The 20,553-nt window shown below is 38.4% G+C and overlaps 1 protein-coding gene across 5 annotated transcripts in view; it reads right to left on the reverse strand.

Annotated features, from left to right (window-relative positions):
• myh10 (myosin, heavy chain 10, non-muscle) overlaps nucleotides 1–20,553 on the reverse strand; it is a 50,066-nt gene that overhangs the window by 20,924 nt on the left and 8,589 nt on the right. For 2 of the 5 annotated variants that reach the window (XM_053325097.1, XM_053325089.1), the window contains exons 3-11: nucleotides 10,208–10,235; nucleotides 8,058–8,160; nucleotides 7,640–7,669; nucleotides 3,535–3,627; nucleotides 2,562–2,625; nucleotides 2,273–2,371; nucleotides 1,850–1,993; nucleotides 952–1,047; nucleotides 33–151 (exon numbers count right to left, since the gene is read on the reverse strand). In XM_053325097.1, the coding sequence (XP_053181072.1) occupies nucleotides 33–151; nucleotides 952–1,047; nucleotides 1,850–1,993; nucleotides 2,273–2,371; nucleotides 2,562–2,625; nucleotides 3,535–3,627; nucleotides 7,640–7,669; nucleotides 8,058–8,160; nucleotides 10,208–10,235 (776 nt within the window). Of the gene's footprint in view, nucleotides 1–32; nucleotides 152–951; nucleotides 1,048–1,849; nucleotides 1,994–2,272; nucleotides 2,372–2,561; nucleotides 2,626–3,534; nucleotides 3,628–6,763; nucleotides 6,782–7,399; nucleotides 7,415–7,639; nucleotides 7,670–8,057; nucleotides 8,161–10,207; nucleotides 10,236–20,553 lie in introns of all 5 variants that reach the window. The other 3 variants (XM_053325109.1, XM_053325104.1, XM_053325117.1) reach the window with 3 other exon arrangements.

Here is a 20,553-nt window from a genome sequence, read left to right on the forward strand (position 1 = left end):
CTCTAGCACTCATGGTGCCAGTCAGTACTGACCTGCTCTTTAGTCTGTGCTTTCTGGACGTAGTCTCTTCCCACTTTGATCCTCGGTGACAGGATGGCTCTGGTGAACTCCATTACATTCATACCCAGCAGGTGACAAAGCTTCTGAGCAGCTGGAAGACATAAATGCAAAGAAAAAAAACACAAAAAAGGGAAAAAAAGATCATTTAAATTAGAATAAACTGAATAAACAGTAGGTAGTTTAAAGTTGTACATTTGACTTAAACCTGTGTGTTCAATTTTCTCATCAACACAAGAAATAAAACACAAATCAGAAATGATTTGTTAATGGATCTTACTCAGTACTTTTTTGATAGCACTGTTTGAGAATCAGATAAATTACTATATATTTTCTAAAAGGCATGGAAACAGAACTTCAGCCCAAACAATGATAGGTCAACAACGCTGTTTGCCTATTACTGAATGATAATACCATTTATCTCAAATCTTTACAAGATGTTTCAGATTTCTTATGAAATGTAACAGAGAAAATGTCATATTTTACATGGCTGGATTTTGTGGAAAAGTTGAAAAAGTAGTCCATATCAGCCAAATTTCACTACTAGAAAAAAACATCTGCTTCGGGCCCAGGTTCTGCTTGTTGCATTTGGGAATATCTCCACGAGCTGCGTCAAGGGCATTAAACTCATTCTCTCTTTCTTTCAAATGCCAAATATGCAGTGCCACATGTGAAGGAACTGGAAGGCTGTACCCAATTTCCTTTAGGAGTAAATCCTAATAATGATGTGTGGATGAGGTACACAAAAGTGAGGGAGGCAGGAAAAGGAAAGGAGCTGAAGTGTGTATGGGAAGAGGAAAAGGAGGAGTAGAATGGTTGACCTGTGAAGCACATGTAAAAGGACAGCAGGGTGTATGTGTGTGTGGGTGTGGGTGTGTGCATGCTTGTACCTACCAGTATTATCAGGCATAGAGGCTTGGTCAGAGTTCCTCTCCTTCTTGAAGACAATGTTGCCAAACTGAAGCACTGATGACACCACCTTCAACATGGCTACAAATCCAGAGAAAACTGAATTATTATCATAACATATCATCCATTTTGCCACTCAGCTGTCAAACTGACAAACATGAAGTGGTTTCATGGGCGTGGACGTATTAAAAGAATCTATTTTCCAAGTCCTAATCCTATTTTTCTCTATTTACTGTTCTGGCATCTCTTTGTATAATCCTCATACTGTATTTTTTTTTTAAGTTGTATTTTTGGATCTAAATTCTTGTCTCTTGTCCTCCTGTAAAATGTTTAAATGTTTTAGACGACATCCTTCACTATTTAATGTTAAAATTGGATAAATTAAAGCATAAATTAATTGATTCCAATTCATTGATTTGGGCATACTTGCTAACCCTGCACAGTATCTAAAAACATGCTTGACTGTTAATGCGTGGGTTGTAGTTACGTGTAAAGCAATATCATAGAGGAAGGCTGTTTAGACGTGTTTGTAAAAACTTAATTTACATTTCCAAAAGAGGGTCGTTGCTGTCTGTTTTATTAATATCTCCCTCATCCCTAGAGTGGGTGCAAGTGAACAGTCCTCTACAGCTGCATAGTATTACTCAAAGTCACGTCGACTTTTGGATGACCCAATTCATTTCTGAATGTTTTGATCAAATCCCTTTCATAACTACTCTCTGACACTTATTCTGTATCACTCCTTCACATCACTAAGACTTGAAACGACATAAGATACTTTGATTAGTAATCTGTATCAAAGGCTGTTGCCCTATACTTAAATGATGCCACCAGGACATAAAAGAAATGGAACAAGTGGAGCAACCTTTAATGGAAAACATACCCAGAATCTCCTCGTGGGAGAAGCTCATGATGTGCATGGCATCCATGGTCTCTTGGAAATTATCTTTGTCCTGCTGGCCGGGGATGGTGACATTACCGTTGGACAGGAAACGGTAGTTGTTGAATCCTTCCAAAAGCAGGTCCGCTGTGGACAGAAGAGTGGAAAAAACATTTAGAAGCATAGTTAGGATTCAGAAAAGGACTCTGGTGGCAAGTGACTTATTTCAGTGAATTGAAGTGTAACTCTGTAATGTCAAAATGTATGCTTTTTACTATCTATCAATTTATTTACCTATATAGCTATTTGACTAATTTTAACACAGTAAAGCTGCCAAAATTAGTTGTGGTCTAAATTTCTAACAGACAGCAAAGAATATTAAGTATCTACATCGTGTCATAGTCTTTCAACTCCAAGTCTACTCACATTTGAGGTGCTCTCCAGCTCCAGCCAGCAGCTGATAGAAAACATGGAAGGTGCGCTCATCTTTGGCTTGACGAATTGCTCTGGATTTCTCAAGTAAGTCTAACACAGAATAGTCAAGGGAAAAAAATCTGTTGGGTCAGTGTTGTTCAAAATATGTTAATATCACCTCATAAACAAAAATCAAAATTTGCTGACCTTATTTATTTTTTGGAATTTTGATCAATTATATAGCTACAATATTGGCAACACATTTCCACAGCTGCATTTTTAAATGTGAGATAAAGGATACAGGTTTCAATATTGGCTCCGACAATGTATCCAGTAACATCAAAGTTGATCCGGATGAATTTCCCCTGCAGGAAACAGAAGATGAACGCTCAGGAAGTGCATAAGACAAGATAGACAAAAAATGATCAGCAATATAATGACTCAGTTGTAACACACACTGGAGTCTGTTGGTGAAGAGTGTCTGATAATAAATTAAATGAATGATGGGGGGTGATATACAAAGAACCATCATTTATCCTCCATTAACATGAACACTGATACAGAGTTATCTACAGGTCTGAGAAGTTCCTGAGCAATATTGTAAAAAACACATTTTTAATCACTTAATATTATGTTTAACTTTATTTTGATATACAATAATGAGCCAATACAGTCATCAATGAATGTTAAGCATTTCTATGAAAGCATGTCCTAAGCCATAAAATACAGGTCTGGTTTTGAGACAAAGAAGTAAAAACTGTAAACAAGATTTCCTCTCCAGCAGGATGTGATCCACCAGACTTTAACTAAGAAGATATTTTGGCTATTTGTATCATCTAAGTAGGCCAAGGCTAATGCTGAGAAAAAAAAATTCTGGTCAGCATTTTACAAGGCAGCACAGTAAGTCAGTAATTACAGAAGAATTTCTCTTAAATTTGAAAAATACATTTGCCACATTAATGCTTAAGCCAAGACTTTATTCACGTCCCGCATGTCCTTATGACACTATTAAGAGGTCTGCTGAGTGGAGCTGCCTCTGGTCTGAAAGGCTCCAGTATATCAAAGGCTTCATTAATGACTAGCAGGCGCCTTACTCAGACTATATGGTCTGAGTCATTTCTTACAGGAAAAGTAGGATAATACCTCTGCCTATTCTATAAAATGAACTCCAGTCGTGAAGATGCTAGCATGTGACCTAAAGCTGATCTATTCACATTTTGAGACGCACATTAAGACTGCTGCTCACCCTCACCATTTCATTTTTCAATACTTACAAAACGTGACGAGTTGTCATTTTTCACTGTCTTAGCATTCCCAAAAGATTCAAGGATGGGGTTCGCTTGTAAAAGCTGACGCTCCAGTTCACCCTGAAAAAAAGAGGGATGTTACAGCAGTCCTTCATCACCACATGAAAGTCAAGAACAAAGAAAAATAGTAGAAAATTAATTGTGAGGCATTCATTTTCACTGGCAACTGAAACACACGGAGAAACACTGAAGAACATGCAGACAAAGACAGCAGACACTTGAAGAACTGAGCCCACGTATTTTATCCCTGTGTACATACACTGAAGACACAAAGTCAGAGAGATGATGATCACAATTGTGATACTCGTGCAACAAAAAAAACTAAGTAGGAAGAGGAGTTATTATTTGCCATTGAACAAACACTAATTGTCCATATTCAATTGTTTTAAAAATCATTTCAATCTGGTATTCATGCAGACGAAGACTAAAAACTCCACACTAGGTTAAACATAATCTGACTTTGCTAAAATTGAACATATAATTTAAAAAAGACTCAGGCACAACGATCAAGGCAGCGTATGGAAATATTTAGACTAATATGACTCAAGTAAATTAATCCTTTAATCATCATGACAACATTGAAGGTGCTTGGTCATAAATATTGTAACAACTTTATGCTTTGTGGATGGTGGTGGACAACACATTCAACAGGTTTCTGGTGTTGTGAATGATGTCAAAAAAGCTGAAGTGAATTGACCGCACTGATTAAAACCAGTAAATGAGATTTTTTTTATGGGACATTAGATTCAAAGCCAAATGGGAGAAGAACAGACTACTCCAGCTGGTGAAAGTAGAATCATCTTTTTTGGAGAAGGACAGAGAAGTCGGACAGTGACTCCGTCCTCTTAGGATTCATCTGACCACAATAAACAACAGACTCTAAGCTTGTTTTATAAACCTTTTGTCAGACTGGACACTTTAAGAGGCTCAATAAATAAATGCGTGACTTATGCAGCTGTTTAGACAGGTGGCTCATTACTGTATGTATCCATGTAAGCCACATTGTGGACTTTGTCATAACCAGAGAATCCAAAATGTCTGTGAGAAAAAAAACAGCTCCTTCTGCAACCTTATTTCTCTTCTTGTGGCCGAGTGAAATATTTTCCCAATTCGTCAAAAATAACCATGCACACTGAAGGTCTGAGGGGGCCATTTTCCACATGTCTCACTCAGGATGTGAGATATGTAATGTGATCTTTGGCTAGAGAACATGATGGGCTGCTTTTAATTGAGTTTTTGTGCAGCTGGGATGAAAGAGGGCTGAACTGGATAATACTTGGACCTGTTCCAACTATCAGAGCAGTGCCACAGCCCGCAGAGTGCAGAGGATTCAAACCAAAAGTCTTTGTTGCTATATAAACACAGTCCTGTGGTGCAAGTTGGTAGCTGAAATTGTTAATTGGAAACCTCTACTCATATGTGTGGTCTGCTTTATGCACACAAAAACAAAAAGCAGATTACAAACACCAGCGGGGGTCCAATTTAGCATTGTTACAAGTTGACCCACATTCCTGTTGCAAGTGAGTGTGTCAGACATCGGAGAGCCATCATAAGTGGCTCTTCCACTTGAGATGGCCAATTGTTGTGTAGCTGTGGCCACATACAAGCATCTGTCCACACTACAAATAAACCCCATCCTTTTGAGGCCAAAAGAAAATCCTTGTCCTTTCCCCCCTAACTAATTATTTCATTTTCTTCACGTCTCTGCCTTCAGAGGAAACATTTACAGCCCGCAGCAACTAGTGTGTCTCTTATCAGGAGCTGTTTGTCAGGAAGGGCAGCAGGCCTTACGACAGATTGAGAGAAATAAAAGAGGATCAGTCAAAAGTGTTCCATTAAATCTTCTGAGATGGAGGTCGGTCATAGATGTGTACTCGCTGCTAAACATCTGCTCCAGAGGCCACAAGGCCACACAAATATTACAAGTCGCTCTTTTCACCAGCAAGAAAAAGCCAAGCTACTTGGAAGTGGCACAAAGTACTTAAATGTGGACGGGAACAAGCTGATGTGAAAAAGTCATCTGGGCCAACAGACTGACTCCAACTTAAGAGGTTCTCCCTTCGCCACTAGGTCGAGTGATTATGATGAACTGGTTTGAAAATCACGGCAATCATTTATTTGCATGAATCTAAGCTAAACAGTGTTGTTACAGTTAAACTTTAAAGTGGCGTTTCACAGTGAACACTCTGAAATCAGACCTCCAGTATTCTGTGCCGTGAGCCTGTAGAAGTTTGTCCAGTCAGTCTGTGAAACTAATGTTAGCTTATAGTACAGAGTAGTACACAGCTGTGAACAGTATCATTTGGAGTCATCAATGCAAGATCAAAATGTTGTCAGCTGTAACTTACCAGCAGTTTGTCCTCATAACTTCTGTAGTCAACAATGCAGTTGTTATCAATAAATATAACACGTTTAAATGTCATGATTATATTTGATTATTGCTGAGTCATTTCCACTAATTTAATGTCTTATTAATGTGAGTTAAGTTGGGCTTTGTTGACTAGTATGAAGTGTAATTTTTCAATGACTGGCTGATCAACAACAGAAATTAAAAACTTCAGTATTATTTGATCTGATTCAAATCATGTGACAACAAGACAGATATATGCCTATGCTTGATGCAAATCTGTTTTGTTTTTCATCGTATAGACAAAGACAATTAGATATTTTCCTCAAATTGTTCATATTCAGTCAGAATGTGTTGTGGATTTGGACACACATCTCTCACATTCGTCTCTTCTGAGGCCATAAGGGAACTAAAGTGTAAACTCTGATGATTCTTATAAGTTAGACTGAGTGGAACATACAGAATTAGTCAGTAGATATAATGTCAATAACCTGCTTCATTACAGAGGCAAATCATTATCTTAGTAGTCCAATAGTTTATTAAATGAGGATTAATGCAGTGATTGAATTTCTAATTGCAAGAAATGTAAGTGTTAGGACGTTTAAAAGAAGCAGCTCTTATTGTCAGCGTGAGGACAGAAAATACACAGCATGCAATACAAAACATTAAAGCAAAACTACAGCAGCTGGATTAAGATGGATAGAAACCATCAACTGCCCAACATCAGTTAACAATAAAGGGTTAATAAATACATTTTGTGGAAAAATAGTAAATGGCAACAGAGTGGGTAAAGCACCCCTTTTATATTGTAAGTAAGGTGAAAGAGGTGAGAAACTACATACTACTCACATAAAACAGGGGTCCACTCTGTAGGACATGGGGAGATTCAATTGTTATTATGTAAAATATAAATAATAATGTCATGGAAACAAGTGAACCTGTAGCTGAAGCTAAACATATTTCATACTATGCATTAGCGTCTAAGCAGTCTATGAATGGCATTAGCAACAGGTGTTATTATAATACCTCAGTGGTCTGTAATCCTGGCCCTCAACACACAGATTACTGTTGGTGTTCTAGATAAACAGGTTGTTTGTACCCTGTGTCTTAGGTATACTGTAGTTCAGTCACTGGTCAGATGACTACAAGGACTACCTGCAGGGCTCTGGGTCCTGATGACCAGGACTGACAATCACTTGAGTTTTGCAGTAAAACCTTCTAAACATTAACTTCTGAATGCTTTAAACTTTAAATGAAGGTGTGGTCACCAGCTCTAAACAGAAATAACATATATACCTTAAATTATAATAAGCATTTTTTTTTTTTTACTTTTCAGGCAGAAAATTGCTACATTTCATACAGCACAAGATGACAGCTGAGGTGCTACCACAACAAATAAAAACAGCATGCTCGTGATTATAGGTCACTGACTGAACCCCCCCCCACAATAAACAGAGATGCATGCTAGTTTGAAAAGTTACTTACAATTGCATTTTGTGTCTGACAGAGAGAGGGACAAAGTAAATGCTAAATATGCTGTTTGCAGTGTTTACATGTCAGTCTTTAAAATACATTTCAATTGATACAGTGCATTCAGTGTTGAACTCTTGGTAGGCTATTATGAAACATTTAATGAGTCCAGTCTATAGAGGAAGTTTGTTTGAGAGGAAAATGTCAGTGTAGCATGCATATGAACATGGTGTGTAAGAAAGCATAAAGACTTGCCTGTAGTTTCACTGGTTTAGGAGATTCTGGCTGTTTGTTACAGATAAACAAATGCAAATTGTTAGATGGTGTGTGCACACATCTGGTGCACAAAGGGTAGGTACATTAATCTAAGTGTAATTATCCATATATATCTTATAAACGTGTGGCTATCCTATGTCATTTGTAGTGATCAGGACTACAGTTACAGAGCTATTGATAGTAGATTTAATCCTAATATACTTAAAATAGTGACCTGGTTGTATGGTCTGACAAATACATGATGACATATATTAATCATTCAATTAAAATCCAATATTAAGTTTAGTATGTCAATTCATGGCAACACATTTGTATGGGTTTGTTCAGGTTATGGGTTACAGCAGCCTGAAGTATGTAATGAGGAAGGAGGGAGTGTTCAGATTCTGGTAATACTCACAGGAATATTGTGGTCTTTTCTTCCTTTGTGGGAGGAGGCAACGTGTGCCAGGTACTGAATGACCTTTTTTGTGTTTTCCGTCTTGCCAGCTCCAGACTCACCTCTGTGAGACAAAAGAAGTACACACAAACAGTCTTGCTCAAAAGAGGGCATGGAAATACTTTAACTGTTCAGAATGAGTCCTTCTACATCTACCCTACAAGCTAAATGTAAAAATTCAGTCAAGTCAAGTTGATCTCCGCTTCACCGCTGAGTGGACGGTTGAAGTGGTGGGTTGAAGTTACTCTCTCAGGCTTGTAAAGACTGACATGCCTGTTGAATCAAATCACTTGTACACATCTGATCGTGTGTCTTTCTCTGCAAAATTTTTGGTCAGGGTCTGCACGGTTCAGCACCTGTGGTTGTGGTTGTGGTCATGTGGACTTGCTTTTTAACTGGTCTCTCATTCAGTGACCATGGATTAAAGGAAAAAAAGGGGACAAAATCTTCTCAAGTCTTCAAACCCATGCAAAAACTTTTGGGGAGCCGTTTAGATTTAGAGCATGCCTGAGGTTTTACAGTAAGTGCAAATTTGCATGCACCAAGTATGCACAAAATATTGTTTTCCTTTCAGGATGAGAGCGCGTGATGTGGCTCAAAGTGAAGACCAGGAAAGCGGTGTGTGTGTAAGTGCTGTCAGTCTTGTTTGCCACTGTGAAGTGTGAAGGATAATCATGGAGGGATTGCGTCAATGTGTCTGTTGCTGACCTTGAACTGCTGGGTGTTAGATTCCTCAGCTCCCCCTTTACAGAAGACAAGCCAAATGAACAGCAAGTGCTGACTCAATCATGTTTTGTGGAGCCTCTACGTTTTGTATTTTGTAAAAAGTTGCTGTATATCAGAGCCAGAGTTTTGTTTTAACATTTATTTCAGTCAAGATAGTAACCATTTAGATTCCCATATGTGGTCAGTTTATCCAAATATCAAAAATGTAGAAATTTGCTTCCACATTTTCTCTACTGTCATTGTCAGTGGGTCCTATTTTTTGCTTTCCCAGAGACAAACATTTTTAAAAAATGTAGTTTTTTATCTTTAACAAGCTGTTCCTATTCAGAATATACAGATATGTGAAAAGGTTTTGAAAATGTTCATGCTCAAAATTCACAGAGCATACTGTAAATTCAGCAGGCCATGTCTTACATCTTAAATAGACTCTTTATTAATGTATAATGAAATAAACTAGTCAGCTTTTATGAATTAATACTCTGCAGGCATGTGTGGAAGCATTTTGGATTTAACACCATAAAGGTAAGGCTATTTGCTGACTTTGTAAAATGCAATCGCCTTACAGTACCGTTACCGTGACAACAAGTCAGAAACTGCTTGTTATCTTGTCCCTTACATGAGGCAATAGAAAGACCATAAATAAAAAGAGCAACGATTTAAATATACAGCATTATTTTAGATTAGGTAACATGAGTTAAGTTTGAATAAATTCAATTTACCTATTAGTTCAAATTTCTTTGACAGCCCTACAATAAATTGTTTGTGGTAGTTTATTGTATTAAAGACAGTCCTTTTGTGACAGTAATTTTGACTTTATGTATGTAAAACGCCTAACTGCTCCCTCTGCGTGTAGAACAGGCATGTGTCATGGTTTATGTCTTGATACCTCTGTGGCATTTTCTTGGTCTACATTCCTGTCATCTGTACACACTTGTCACTGAAATGTCGCCAGAGGGCTGCGTAACAGAAATGTCAGGCGATTCTCAGACCCACATTTCTCACTTTTCTCTCAAGTAGTGACAGTCTGGTCAGTGTCACAGAGATACTGGAGTTGAAAATAACTGACACGGTCTCAGGGCATCTGGTCCTCTGACACTGCACATGACCTTTTGTAATTACGAACAAATTCATTATTGTCACTTTCAATTTCATTTAAATCAGACAACAACAATAAAAAAAAGGGTGTGATGTTAATTGCAAGGAGACATGCGTGAGGGTAATGAATGAACCATGAACCATATGCTATTAATTTAGTCCAGGGGGCTCACTTTAACTCTGAAATAATTTTATCAATAATAACTTCAGTGTGCTGAAATAACAGTTTGAGTAAAGCAGAGAAAGTGTAGGTTGTGTCATGCAGCAGAGAGCAAAGTCTGTATACTCACGTGCAGAGAATGGATTGATCTTCCCGATCTGAGGTAGACAACAAGAGAGGGAAAGAAGGGGGGAAGAGGAGGAGAAAAAAAAGTCAGCATCAGCACCCCGTCTTTGATTCAGTCTCTACTCAGCTTTGGTGCAGTTTGATTGACAATGTCACCAAAATGTTGGACCAAAAGTAACATTGTATCAGCAGATTGTGGATTTAAAGGTCAAAGTTAACCTTAGGGTGTGGATATGAGCTGTCAGATGTTTTAAATATCACATTTTCTGCAGCCTGACATTTTTTCTTTTTCTTTTTTTAAATCTGGAAAATAAAAAAACTTTAATCTGGAAATGTCACTCAGTAAGCTCCAGCTTTAGAGGATTTCACCACAGGTATTTCCTGAAATGTAATGTGAATGAAGCACTGAAACCAAATCACTGTGCAGCTGAGATAAGGTGGGTATAATGTCAGCTTTACATTGGTAAATAGAGAAATGCTGAGTATCATTGTGATACTAGGACTAGTTATTCCTGATTTTATGACGTCTGGTGCAGATTATGATTTAAGAAAAATTGGCCATGAAGGAACCTTCATTTACACATGTAAATGTTAACTATGGATAAGATATAGTTGAAAATATCTGTGAGCTTTTTCAGGTTGTGTAAAGCTTCATATTCTGAGTGAAAACTTACATGAACATACATAATGCCAGTGCTTTAATTGCAACTTAAACATTCATTTAGCAATTTAGTTAGCAGTGTCTGCCACCAATATATACCATTTATTTTATTAATCAAAAATACGTTTTTTAAAAGTTTAACATAATATCAGAATCTCCTATATGCTAACATTAATTGGAGCTAGTGGGTTTATTCAAGTGTACTTCCTTTATGATAGCAGCTTTATTCAGTATGAAATGTAAAGATTTTAAATGATGTGGTGCTGGATTTTAAGGCTGCAACTTATGATTATTTTCGTTATCAAATGAATATGAATAATTATATATGATTTTTTTTCAATTAATTGATTCATAGTTAACTAAATGTTGTAATACATGTCCATAATAATTTCTCAGAGTCCATTTTCTTGTTTGACGAGCAATCCAAATCCCAAAGATAATTGAGTTATTATTACAGAAGAAGCAAATATTAAACATTTTAAAAGCAGGAACCAGTGATATTTTTATTTTAAAATGATTAAAAAAATAAACCAATTATTGTAATTGTCGCTAATTACTTTTCTTATGGTCAATTAGTCGACTAATCGTTCTAGCTACTTGATTTATCTCACTCATTAGCTGTGATTTGGTTTGTATGTTGTAAAGTTCATTTTGTGTTAAACTTCAAACTGCTTAATAATGTGTTTTTGATGCTAAGCTCATCGAAACAAATATGACAAAAGGCAACAGCAGTCATGGCCAAGCTCTTCTTTTCTTCCATTACACATATTTGGACCAACAGTGCACATTTCTAAATTGTCTCCTGTGGACCAACCTGCACAGAAAGTCCTGGAGGATGTATTTTATGGCTGAACTAGCGACCAGATTTCAGTGATATTAATGAAGACTAACTGGGGCTTTTGGGACATGCTGTACTGGATACAGACTATTATAATGAAGGCAGCCAATTGACAAAAATGTGTCTGACTGAATATGTCATCAATCACTCGCAACACAAATACTGATTCAAGTCTGTCTGAATATTTGAATGTGAGTTGTGCTGAGGGCAATTGCCACTGTGGTCATGTGGCAATTAGACATGACATTTAAATGTGTCTCCAGGGTATTCTAGTCTGGTGTGTCTTGTGAGCTTCAAGTGAGGCGAATCTGAGTCATTTAGAGGCCCTATAATGGAAAATAATGGTGATGATGTCATGGGAAAAACATACATCTTCCCATCAATGCCCCCCACGAGAGCATGGCCTCCTGTCCAGTCACAAGGCTGGCTGCGCAGCAAGTAGTCCGAAGATTAGATCAAAGTCATCAGACTCTGCTGACTCAATACTTACTCAACAAACGTAATGCTGAATTGTTCATTCAGAGCTACAAATTTGGCTCCAAGAGCTGCAACTGTGAGTTTTAGTTATTAAAAACAAAATGGTCCGTCTACTATGCACTTGAAGATTTCTGAGTGCCCAAATAATGCCTCCAATTGTATATTACAGATTTAGATATTTGAATTTAAGCAAGACCTTATTTTTTACCATGGGTAATGATGCCACGACAACATGGGGATATACCTAAAACTACAAAATGCAATTACATTATACTTGCTTCTGCAAGTGGAAATACTCTTGCCTGCAGGAGCATAACTATGCATCTACCCTGTTTTATCATTGCTAACAGGATGCTGTATCTCTGCTTGATGAATAAATGGCTATCCATCAAGAGGCCTGAGCTCACAGGTCATTAATACTGTGATTGTATTGCAAAGTCTGCATGATAGATAATTGAAGGAGTTACTAATGATTGGCAAGCTGGTGCATTAGTAGATTGACTACAGAGGGGTGAGTCATCAGTTACACTGGGAAAGTCACATCTTCTGATTTTAAATGCAGTGGTTTGAATAAACAAGCTAAGTGCAGCCCTAACAAAGTTGTTGTTTTTTGTTTTGTTTATTTTTTTCTAAACTTAATTCAGTATCATCTTGCAAATTTACTTTGTGGAAGATGCAACACAGAAAACATATTACTTCTCTGTTGATGAAGACTATGAAACTTTCTCTACATTAAATAAGATTCTGCGACAAGTTAACAAGATGTGCATGAATAACATCACAGTACTGGAGGTGACTGTGACTGTACCACCTTAGTTCAGCATGTTTAGTCTCATCATTTCGTACAGAGGAAGAACAATGATGATGAAAATGATTGTCATTTTTAATATTATTAAATGATTATATGACTATTGCATAACTGTTGCAGCTCTAAAGGGGTCGCAAGAAGACTAACAAAAATAATAATTCAGATACTGGGCACTTCAAGTCTCTTAAAGCCTCCCAAAGTGCTAAAATTTAAGCATTCAAAAGCTCTTTGGTGAACTACTCACAATTAAAAGTTTTAACCTGTGATTAGTTGTCACGAGCCATAAAGGTTAAGACAGACATCTCTCAGTCATGCTGTGAACAGTTCAACACATGGCGTACATGCTGCATCCCAGACTGGATCACACTGCCAGAGGTGAAGGTTTCCTGGACTGCAGTGCTGCTGACTGTGTTCCTTTCGGGCTAAAATGATAGACGGTTATCTGACTGAGGACACAGCTGGACGGCTCATCAGGGACAACCTGTGTTTCCTGGCTCTAACCAGGAACTTCCTGAAGTTAAGTGCTGTGACAATGTCGACTGGCTTCACACACATGCATGCAAGCACAGACACACACACACACAAATACACTAAAGCTAGTCCAATCCTTCAGGATTTCTTTCAAGCTATCCCGTTGACAGCATACATGACAGCACATATGCAAACACAACCCCAGCCTCCCCCACCATTAGCCTCTTGCACCTCTATCACATCTCTCTTTAGTCACATCCCTATCTGAATCAGACACAAACACAGCAGCGCTCAGAAAGCTTGTGTGTCCTTTATCATCCGACTGCAGACACAGTAAACAGATATGATCCAGTCATTGTGAGTCTCTGCACTTCCATTCACCAACATGCCTCAATGTTAACAACCTCTCCAGACTGTAGAACGCTGATTACTAGCAGAGAGAGAGACTCTGGGTCTGTGCAGATGAGAAGTACTCAAACAGGCGCAGTTATTTCTGTAACATTACTTGATGGTCATAAGGACTGTTTTGTGGGTTTCGCATGATTGGTAATGCTCTTGCCAGCTTCACATGACTCCATTATGTCTCGGGCAGTAGAGATTCCCCAAAGACATAAAATATTATTAGTTAAAGTGGAGCTGGACACAATTGAAAAATCATTTTACATACTTGAATTAAAGGGCAAAAAACAGTTCATAAAGATCATAAAATACAATGGTAATATGGTATAGAAACTGGACTGAAGAAAGTATTTCAAATATACAGATTAAAAGAATATTGCTAAACAGATGTCGATTAAAGTAGTCAGAGAAAGTCTAACTACTGAGAGTGAAAAATTTGAGGATGTCTTGCGACTTTGACGTGAACACAGCAGCTCTGCATGTGGCATCTCTCTCTGTAAGGCGAGAAGAGGAGTCGTCGGGGGAAGAAGGAGAGCTGATCTCAGCACACGACAGTGAGCTCATTGTGAGGCTGTGGCACTCTGGGCCTGGGTCAGTGTCCGCCAATGATGGCTAATGCCTGTATTTAGGAGTGGCAATGAAGTGCAAACACTCACCTCAGAAAGCAGTCCTGCATGCCGATCAAGCTGATAGTAAAGTGTCATGGCAGGACAAAAGCCTCTACAAAACCACTGTAATGTAAAACGCAGAATGTGGAGGGTAATGAAGACGAATCCATGAGTACTAGGATGCTGTCTAATTATCAGGAGGAAGTACTGCTGTCTCTATGCTGACTGTGAAGACAAGGGATATAACAGCACTGATGATGTGTGCTCGGGTACAGATGGTATATCAATCCATTACCCAGATCATCAACTAGCAGTTATACAAGTTATTACAGTAAGGAGCATCCACTTAGCTGTAAAATGAAAATCTCACATCTCATTTCCTCTTCAGCTGTCCATAGTACTTTTTTGTCAAGCATATAACAAATGTTGGTTAAACATCAATTATATGACTGTGGGTCATACACCTCATCACATAAAAAAAAGAGGACCGTCTATGGTGTATGACAGAATGCATGCAGAACGTATTTTTTAAAAACACATCAATTATACACCATAATTACATGGTGTAACAGGTGTAACAGAAGGTGAAGGTGGTACACACCCAGGCAACATAATTAAAGACACCTGTGTGCGTGTGTTGTGGCTTTAAAAGTAACAGTGAGTCCACACAGGCCGCACAGTGAAAGCAGCACATCAGCAGCAGCATCAGTCCTACGTCAGTGTCTCCACAGGATGCGTTCAGGCGCAGTACTGTGTGCCCAGAGCTCAAATCACAACCACTTTATTTACACCAGCAAACAAAACAAAAAAAAGCAAAAGACATAAAAATAGGTTTCAAGTTGCACAAACGTATGAAAGTATGAACAGTTTGTGTAGACAGCTGTAGAAGTGCATCTGCTCCATCAGACTAGATGGTCGTCTGAGAGACACGGCCCAGACACATCCTGTGTGTAAAAGCCTTAACAGCCATGCACTCTGGACTAATGCAGATACCAAACTTATTTCTAGCATTCAAGCTCATACTGCCAATATCATATAAGAACAACGTCTGAACTCTAATAATACACCTGTGTATATACCTGACATTATAATTTAAGGTGCTAAATGCCTGGATCAGCCTGGACACTAAACATGAACCTTTTGTTCACAATTCAGCTTCTCTAACCTTTAACCCACCACCCCCCAAATTCGTCTGTTCTACAAATCCCACAGTTCTTCAATGTTGTCTTGATAGAGTCACTATAACTACAGATACATCAGGACTAATTCGAACCCTGTACTGTACATTTTGAAATGAATAAGCCCAGAATGAACGCAATCCTGCAAATCTAGCCATGCATCCAGACACAAAAAAGCACTTCAAGAACTGCATAATAACCATGCCTGGACTACCACATATTTGATTTTCCAGCTAAAATGAAGTAGTTGGTGAGTATGCCATGTGGCAATTATGGGATTTGTTTCAGGGCATTCTTGGATGGAGCAGGAGTGTTGGCATGAATCTAAACTATAACAAAATGTTAATCTTTATCATTGCTATTTTGACGTGTTCATCCGTATTTCTGGGATGGAAAAACTATCCTATAAAGCAGAGGGGACTTGTGACTGTTTATTAGTTTAGTACCTCAGAGCAGTTATGCTTATGACAGGGTGTCAAAAGGGCTTTACAGTCAATTAAAAGAGAGCTATAGTTATGTTTTTAGTGGCATGAACCAATACTTTTTCAAATAAACGAATAAAAACATTTACTATTGCTCAAAATGGATTGGATCACTTGACACAGAGGTGTCTGTCAATAAAGTTTCAAGTTAAAGCAGTCAATCATTTTAAACCTTGAATTTTAGGGCTATAATGGTTAAAGCCTCTGGTGAGGGCAGAACTGGAGCCAATGCTTCAGCCAAAGACTTGATGAAAACAAACTGAATGAGGATCCAGGGTATTTGGTTTCCTGTGACAAGCATTACTGAGAACCAAAGTGTCATGAAATCTGACAGGGAGATTAACTGTATATGAGAAATACTGTCAACGGTATTTCTATTCTATTCAAGGTATTTACGCAAACTGAAGCGAAGAAACTGGTCTAGAAAATCATTTAGGAATTTTGTGCTTAATATTTACATGATACGCAAAATAAATCAGTGGTGACAGGTAGTGTGGCAGCCAAACAGATGTGACTGGAGGTGAGAAGATGGAAAATCAGAGGATCGACAACATACTGAGGGTTATATAGTACAAGAGGTTTTAATATTAAATAAAGGTTGTTCTTTTCTGGCCTAACTGGAGCCATGGAGACCCCTGCATAGTCTATACAGCAAACAGTGGGTTACTTCTTTTCATAATCTGTCAGTGTTGGAAATGTTGATTGTGCTTCTATAAAACATTTTTGAGAACAAGGCAACTGCTGCTATAGAGACGGCTGGTTTAGCAAAGTAATCTGCTCCAGACTTCCTAACCCTAACCCTTTTCAGACAAAACAAAGCTGTTTCAAAAGGTCAATTTGGGAAATTGGACAATAAAATTGGTCGAAAATACAGCAAATTGCCCTTGAAAAAAGGTGAATCGATTATTAATAGAGAAATCTGCAGACCTCTCAGCAATGAAAATAATTGCTAAATTCCGCCCTACTTTATAATGATGAGTGTACCTCATGTTACATTTTCTTGGGTTACATAATTCATTTGTGGTTAAAATGTATAAAAAACCTTCAAGAACAATTTCAAAGAAGTGCTGTATGCCGGTCTATTTGTCAGCAAGGTGAGTATTAGCTCTGTGTTCTCCAAGGAGTTCCTTAATATGAACAGCAGATGTAGATGTTAGATGTGGATACAGAGGAATTTTTTAACATAATAATTTAAGGAATAGCAGTGATATTTATAAGTCAGGCTGTGCTAGTACCATTTGGGACAAAAATGCTAGCATTATTGAGCTTTACTGCAGAGGAAACAGGAGTGGCTTCAGTCACTGTCCACCACCACCACCACCACATCTGTTCCAGTTGTTTTTGGAGTAGAGAAAAAAAAGAAATGTTTGGGAGAGAAAGAACAATAGTTTCAGTGATCGTGACTCTCTCTCTCTCATCCACAGTTCTTAGCTGCATCTTTTTCAAACGATTACCAAAACTTTTCCTGTGTACTTTGTGTGCTCTGGTGTACCCAGGAGGAGGCATGAGGTTGAAAGAACCAGGCATCAAGTCTCGGTTCAAAAGGCCATTAAAGCCATTACTGTTTGCTATAGACCTGATTGGTGCCAGGTGGGCCTGCGTTTGCTGAGTGTGTGCGTGCTCTGCCATTATAAACATTCCCAAGTCCATTTTATCACACATTCTTGACAGTATAGGTTACAGTGTAGAGTTCACTTTATGGAGCATACTTTACATTCTTTAAACAGTTCATTTAATCTCTATTAATATCAGTAATGCTGCTGACCTGCGAGATGAGGAGCGCTTTGTTCATTGTTGATAAAATGGACCTCAAGGAGACAAATCAAAGAGTTGTGCTTTGGGAAAAACCTCACTTAGCCAAGATGGATCTAGCTGGACTTGACCTAACGCCCTGATTAAACACCAGGGAGAGACTCAAGAAGGGGGTCTTTCTCCATTTTTAGTCGAACAAAGACCCCCTGTTTCACAACTCCACCTTGGGACACCTCCAGGGCTGTTGATGCATGTCCACTCTTGGAATCCATCATGACTGTTGACGTGGCTGGTCCCTGAACACATGTTTTTATTCAGCAGAATTTCTTTACAACATAAATCCAGATATGATAAAAATCAGCTTCTTGTACACCTCCGAGTTCGCATCAGTGGAACAGTGGGTGCAATTATGTAAAGTATCTGAAACACTAATCAATGACAGATGTGCAGTAGGTTCTACTGGTCTGCTTACACATCCAGTCTTTGTTAGGTAACACCTCATTTAACCTCCCATCTGAGCACTGACGGGCTTCACAGCAATGCTGAGGTAATTAACGGATCCCTGCGAGGTTCAGACACCCTTCAGCCATAAATATGATTTGACAATCTGCTCAGCTTCAAAGGTCGTAAATTAAAAAGGCAATAAATTATTTGTCTCAAGCGTTCTTTCTTGTTCAGTTGGCAACTCACGCTGCTAAGTTTAAACACGAGGTGTGAAAGGTCTGATATTAATCACTCAAGTTTAATGAATCAATCTGAAATAACTATGGTTGGGTAATATGATACAGCATATTACAAGAGAGTAAGTTTGTCAACCATTTGAGACAATTCTAGGCAATGATGCAGAAAAAGACTCTGTTGGTCGCTAACCAATATTTGACATAACAGAGGTGTTTCACCAGACATCAGCAAGGAGTTTCTTTTTTTTGCTGTTTTGCTAGCATTAACATTAAGCTATTAGCTAATCGATGTTAATTAGCAATAGCTGAGTACATTTGCAAACTGGCCTAAAAACTATTTTGCCACAGCCTGTTAAGATGCTGTATTATGTACGTTTTAATTACAATATTGCACATTGCTATATTGCAGAATAAAACAACAAATACTATGATACATTTTTCAGGGTTTCTATGTTGCCCGCTCCTAACAAGGACACCTGAAAAATTGGATGATATCTGCCAATGTGTTCTGATTTCCAGAGACTTCAATGCTCATCTATACAGCTGGATATTCACTAATATTAATCAGGTTGTTGAAATGCTCAAGGCCACAGCTGATCAGCAGCTGGCATCCACTAATCTCCAACCTACAAACCTCTTTTTCAACCACAACACTGTTAATTCTGGTATGGCCACAACTGGAAATAGGTTGGAATAGCAAAGCATTAAAAATTACAAATCAGGCCTTAAGGCGTAGCTGGTGTGGACGAGGTGTATAACTAAAACATCAAGAGGTCGATTCTGGCTAAGGTCCGCCTACCCGCTTTTATACTAACTGTCTAATAAAGGCAAAAGTGCATAAAAAAAAGAGAGACCATTGCTTCATTGATGTAAAATAATACAAAAATATGTTGGAATCAAAGTATCACTAATTGACAGGCTGCCAAACCCTGCCCCCATGCGTCCATGTTCATCCATGTAGAAAAGCAGTGTGTGGAGGACAGAGGGTGTGAAGAGGAGGGAGGAGTTAACAGCAAGAAACTAGCTGGACTAGATGATCCACAACAGCTACTTCTGGGCTACTGCAGATTGTCCCTGTGTTTGTACATCATCAGGGGTAAAACCTTTCAATTAACATCAAAACAAGCATCTCTTACTCAAAGTTTAGAAAGAACAACAAGAGACTCAAGTGGAAAAAAACATTTGTAGTTAAAAAGGAAGGCATTATAAAAATCCTGCAATTGCCACAAATTATAGTTCATGTTAACATGTTTTTGTTTCAAGAGGAAAAAGGTATTATTAAGCTACCGAAACTTCCTTCTGTTTACCAACATGGTGAAAGTAACGCCTGAAAGGACTGACAGGACTGTCCAGTTTGTCACCACCCCCACTGGTCGGCCCTCCAATCACACAAAGGACCTATTGTCAAGCACAATGGGGTCACCCTCTCTGTTCTCGCTGGTCTGATCCCAGTCAGTCACTGCTCATAGAGCTGGGAAACTTGCCAACTACCAGGCAAGGATCTTTGAAGACATCATTCAGCCTGAACTGTCTTATCTTACAAGGTTTTATGTTTCTAAATAAATGAAAACTGTAACAGAAAAGCTACAGCTGGACAGACTGGATGCCACAGCTGAAACTGTGTCGAGGTTAAAAGGGTCACTTTTAGTCCAAAAGATGCAACATGAATAAGTAACTGGAAAGAGTTATTTTATCAAAACACCTGTCAAACAAGCATAAACATGTGGAAAAGTGATTTTCTTTCAAATGTTATGCCCATAGTTACCCGTCCATCACCAGTATGCTTTACACAGCCACATTGTGCTTCTTACGCCAATACCGAATTGTTATGAACGAGCTAAAACCAAATTTGTCTGTATGTAGTCTAGCTGTTTATCTTAGTTTGCCGCATTGCTTCAAACTAGTCAAACTCTGGTAACCTTAGCTACTGGCTGTGACATCCTCTCTGTACCAGTGCTACCTGCAGGCAGTGAATCCCAGCCGTAGCAGAGGGAGG

Source organism: Scomber japonicus, chromosome 2, assembly GCF_027409825.1.
Source record: "Scomber japonicus isolate fScoJap1 chromosome 2, fScoJap1.pri, whole genome shotgun sequence".
NCBI lineage: Eukaryota > Metazoa > Chordata > Actinopteri > Scombriformes > Scombridae > Scomber > Scomber japonicus.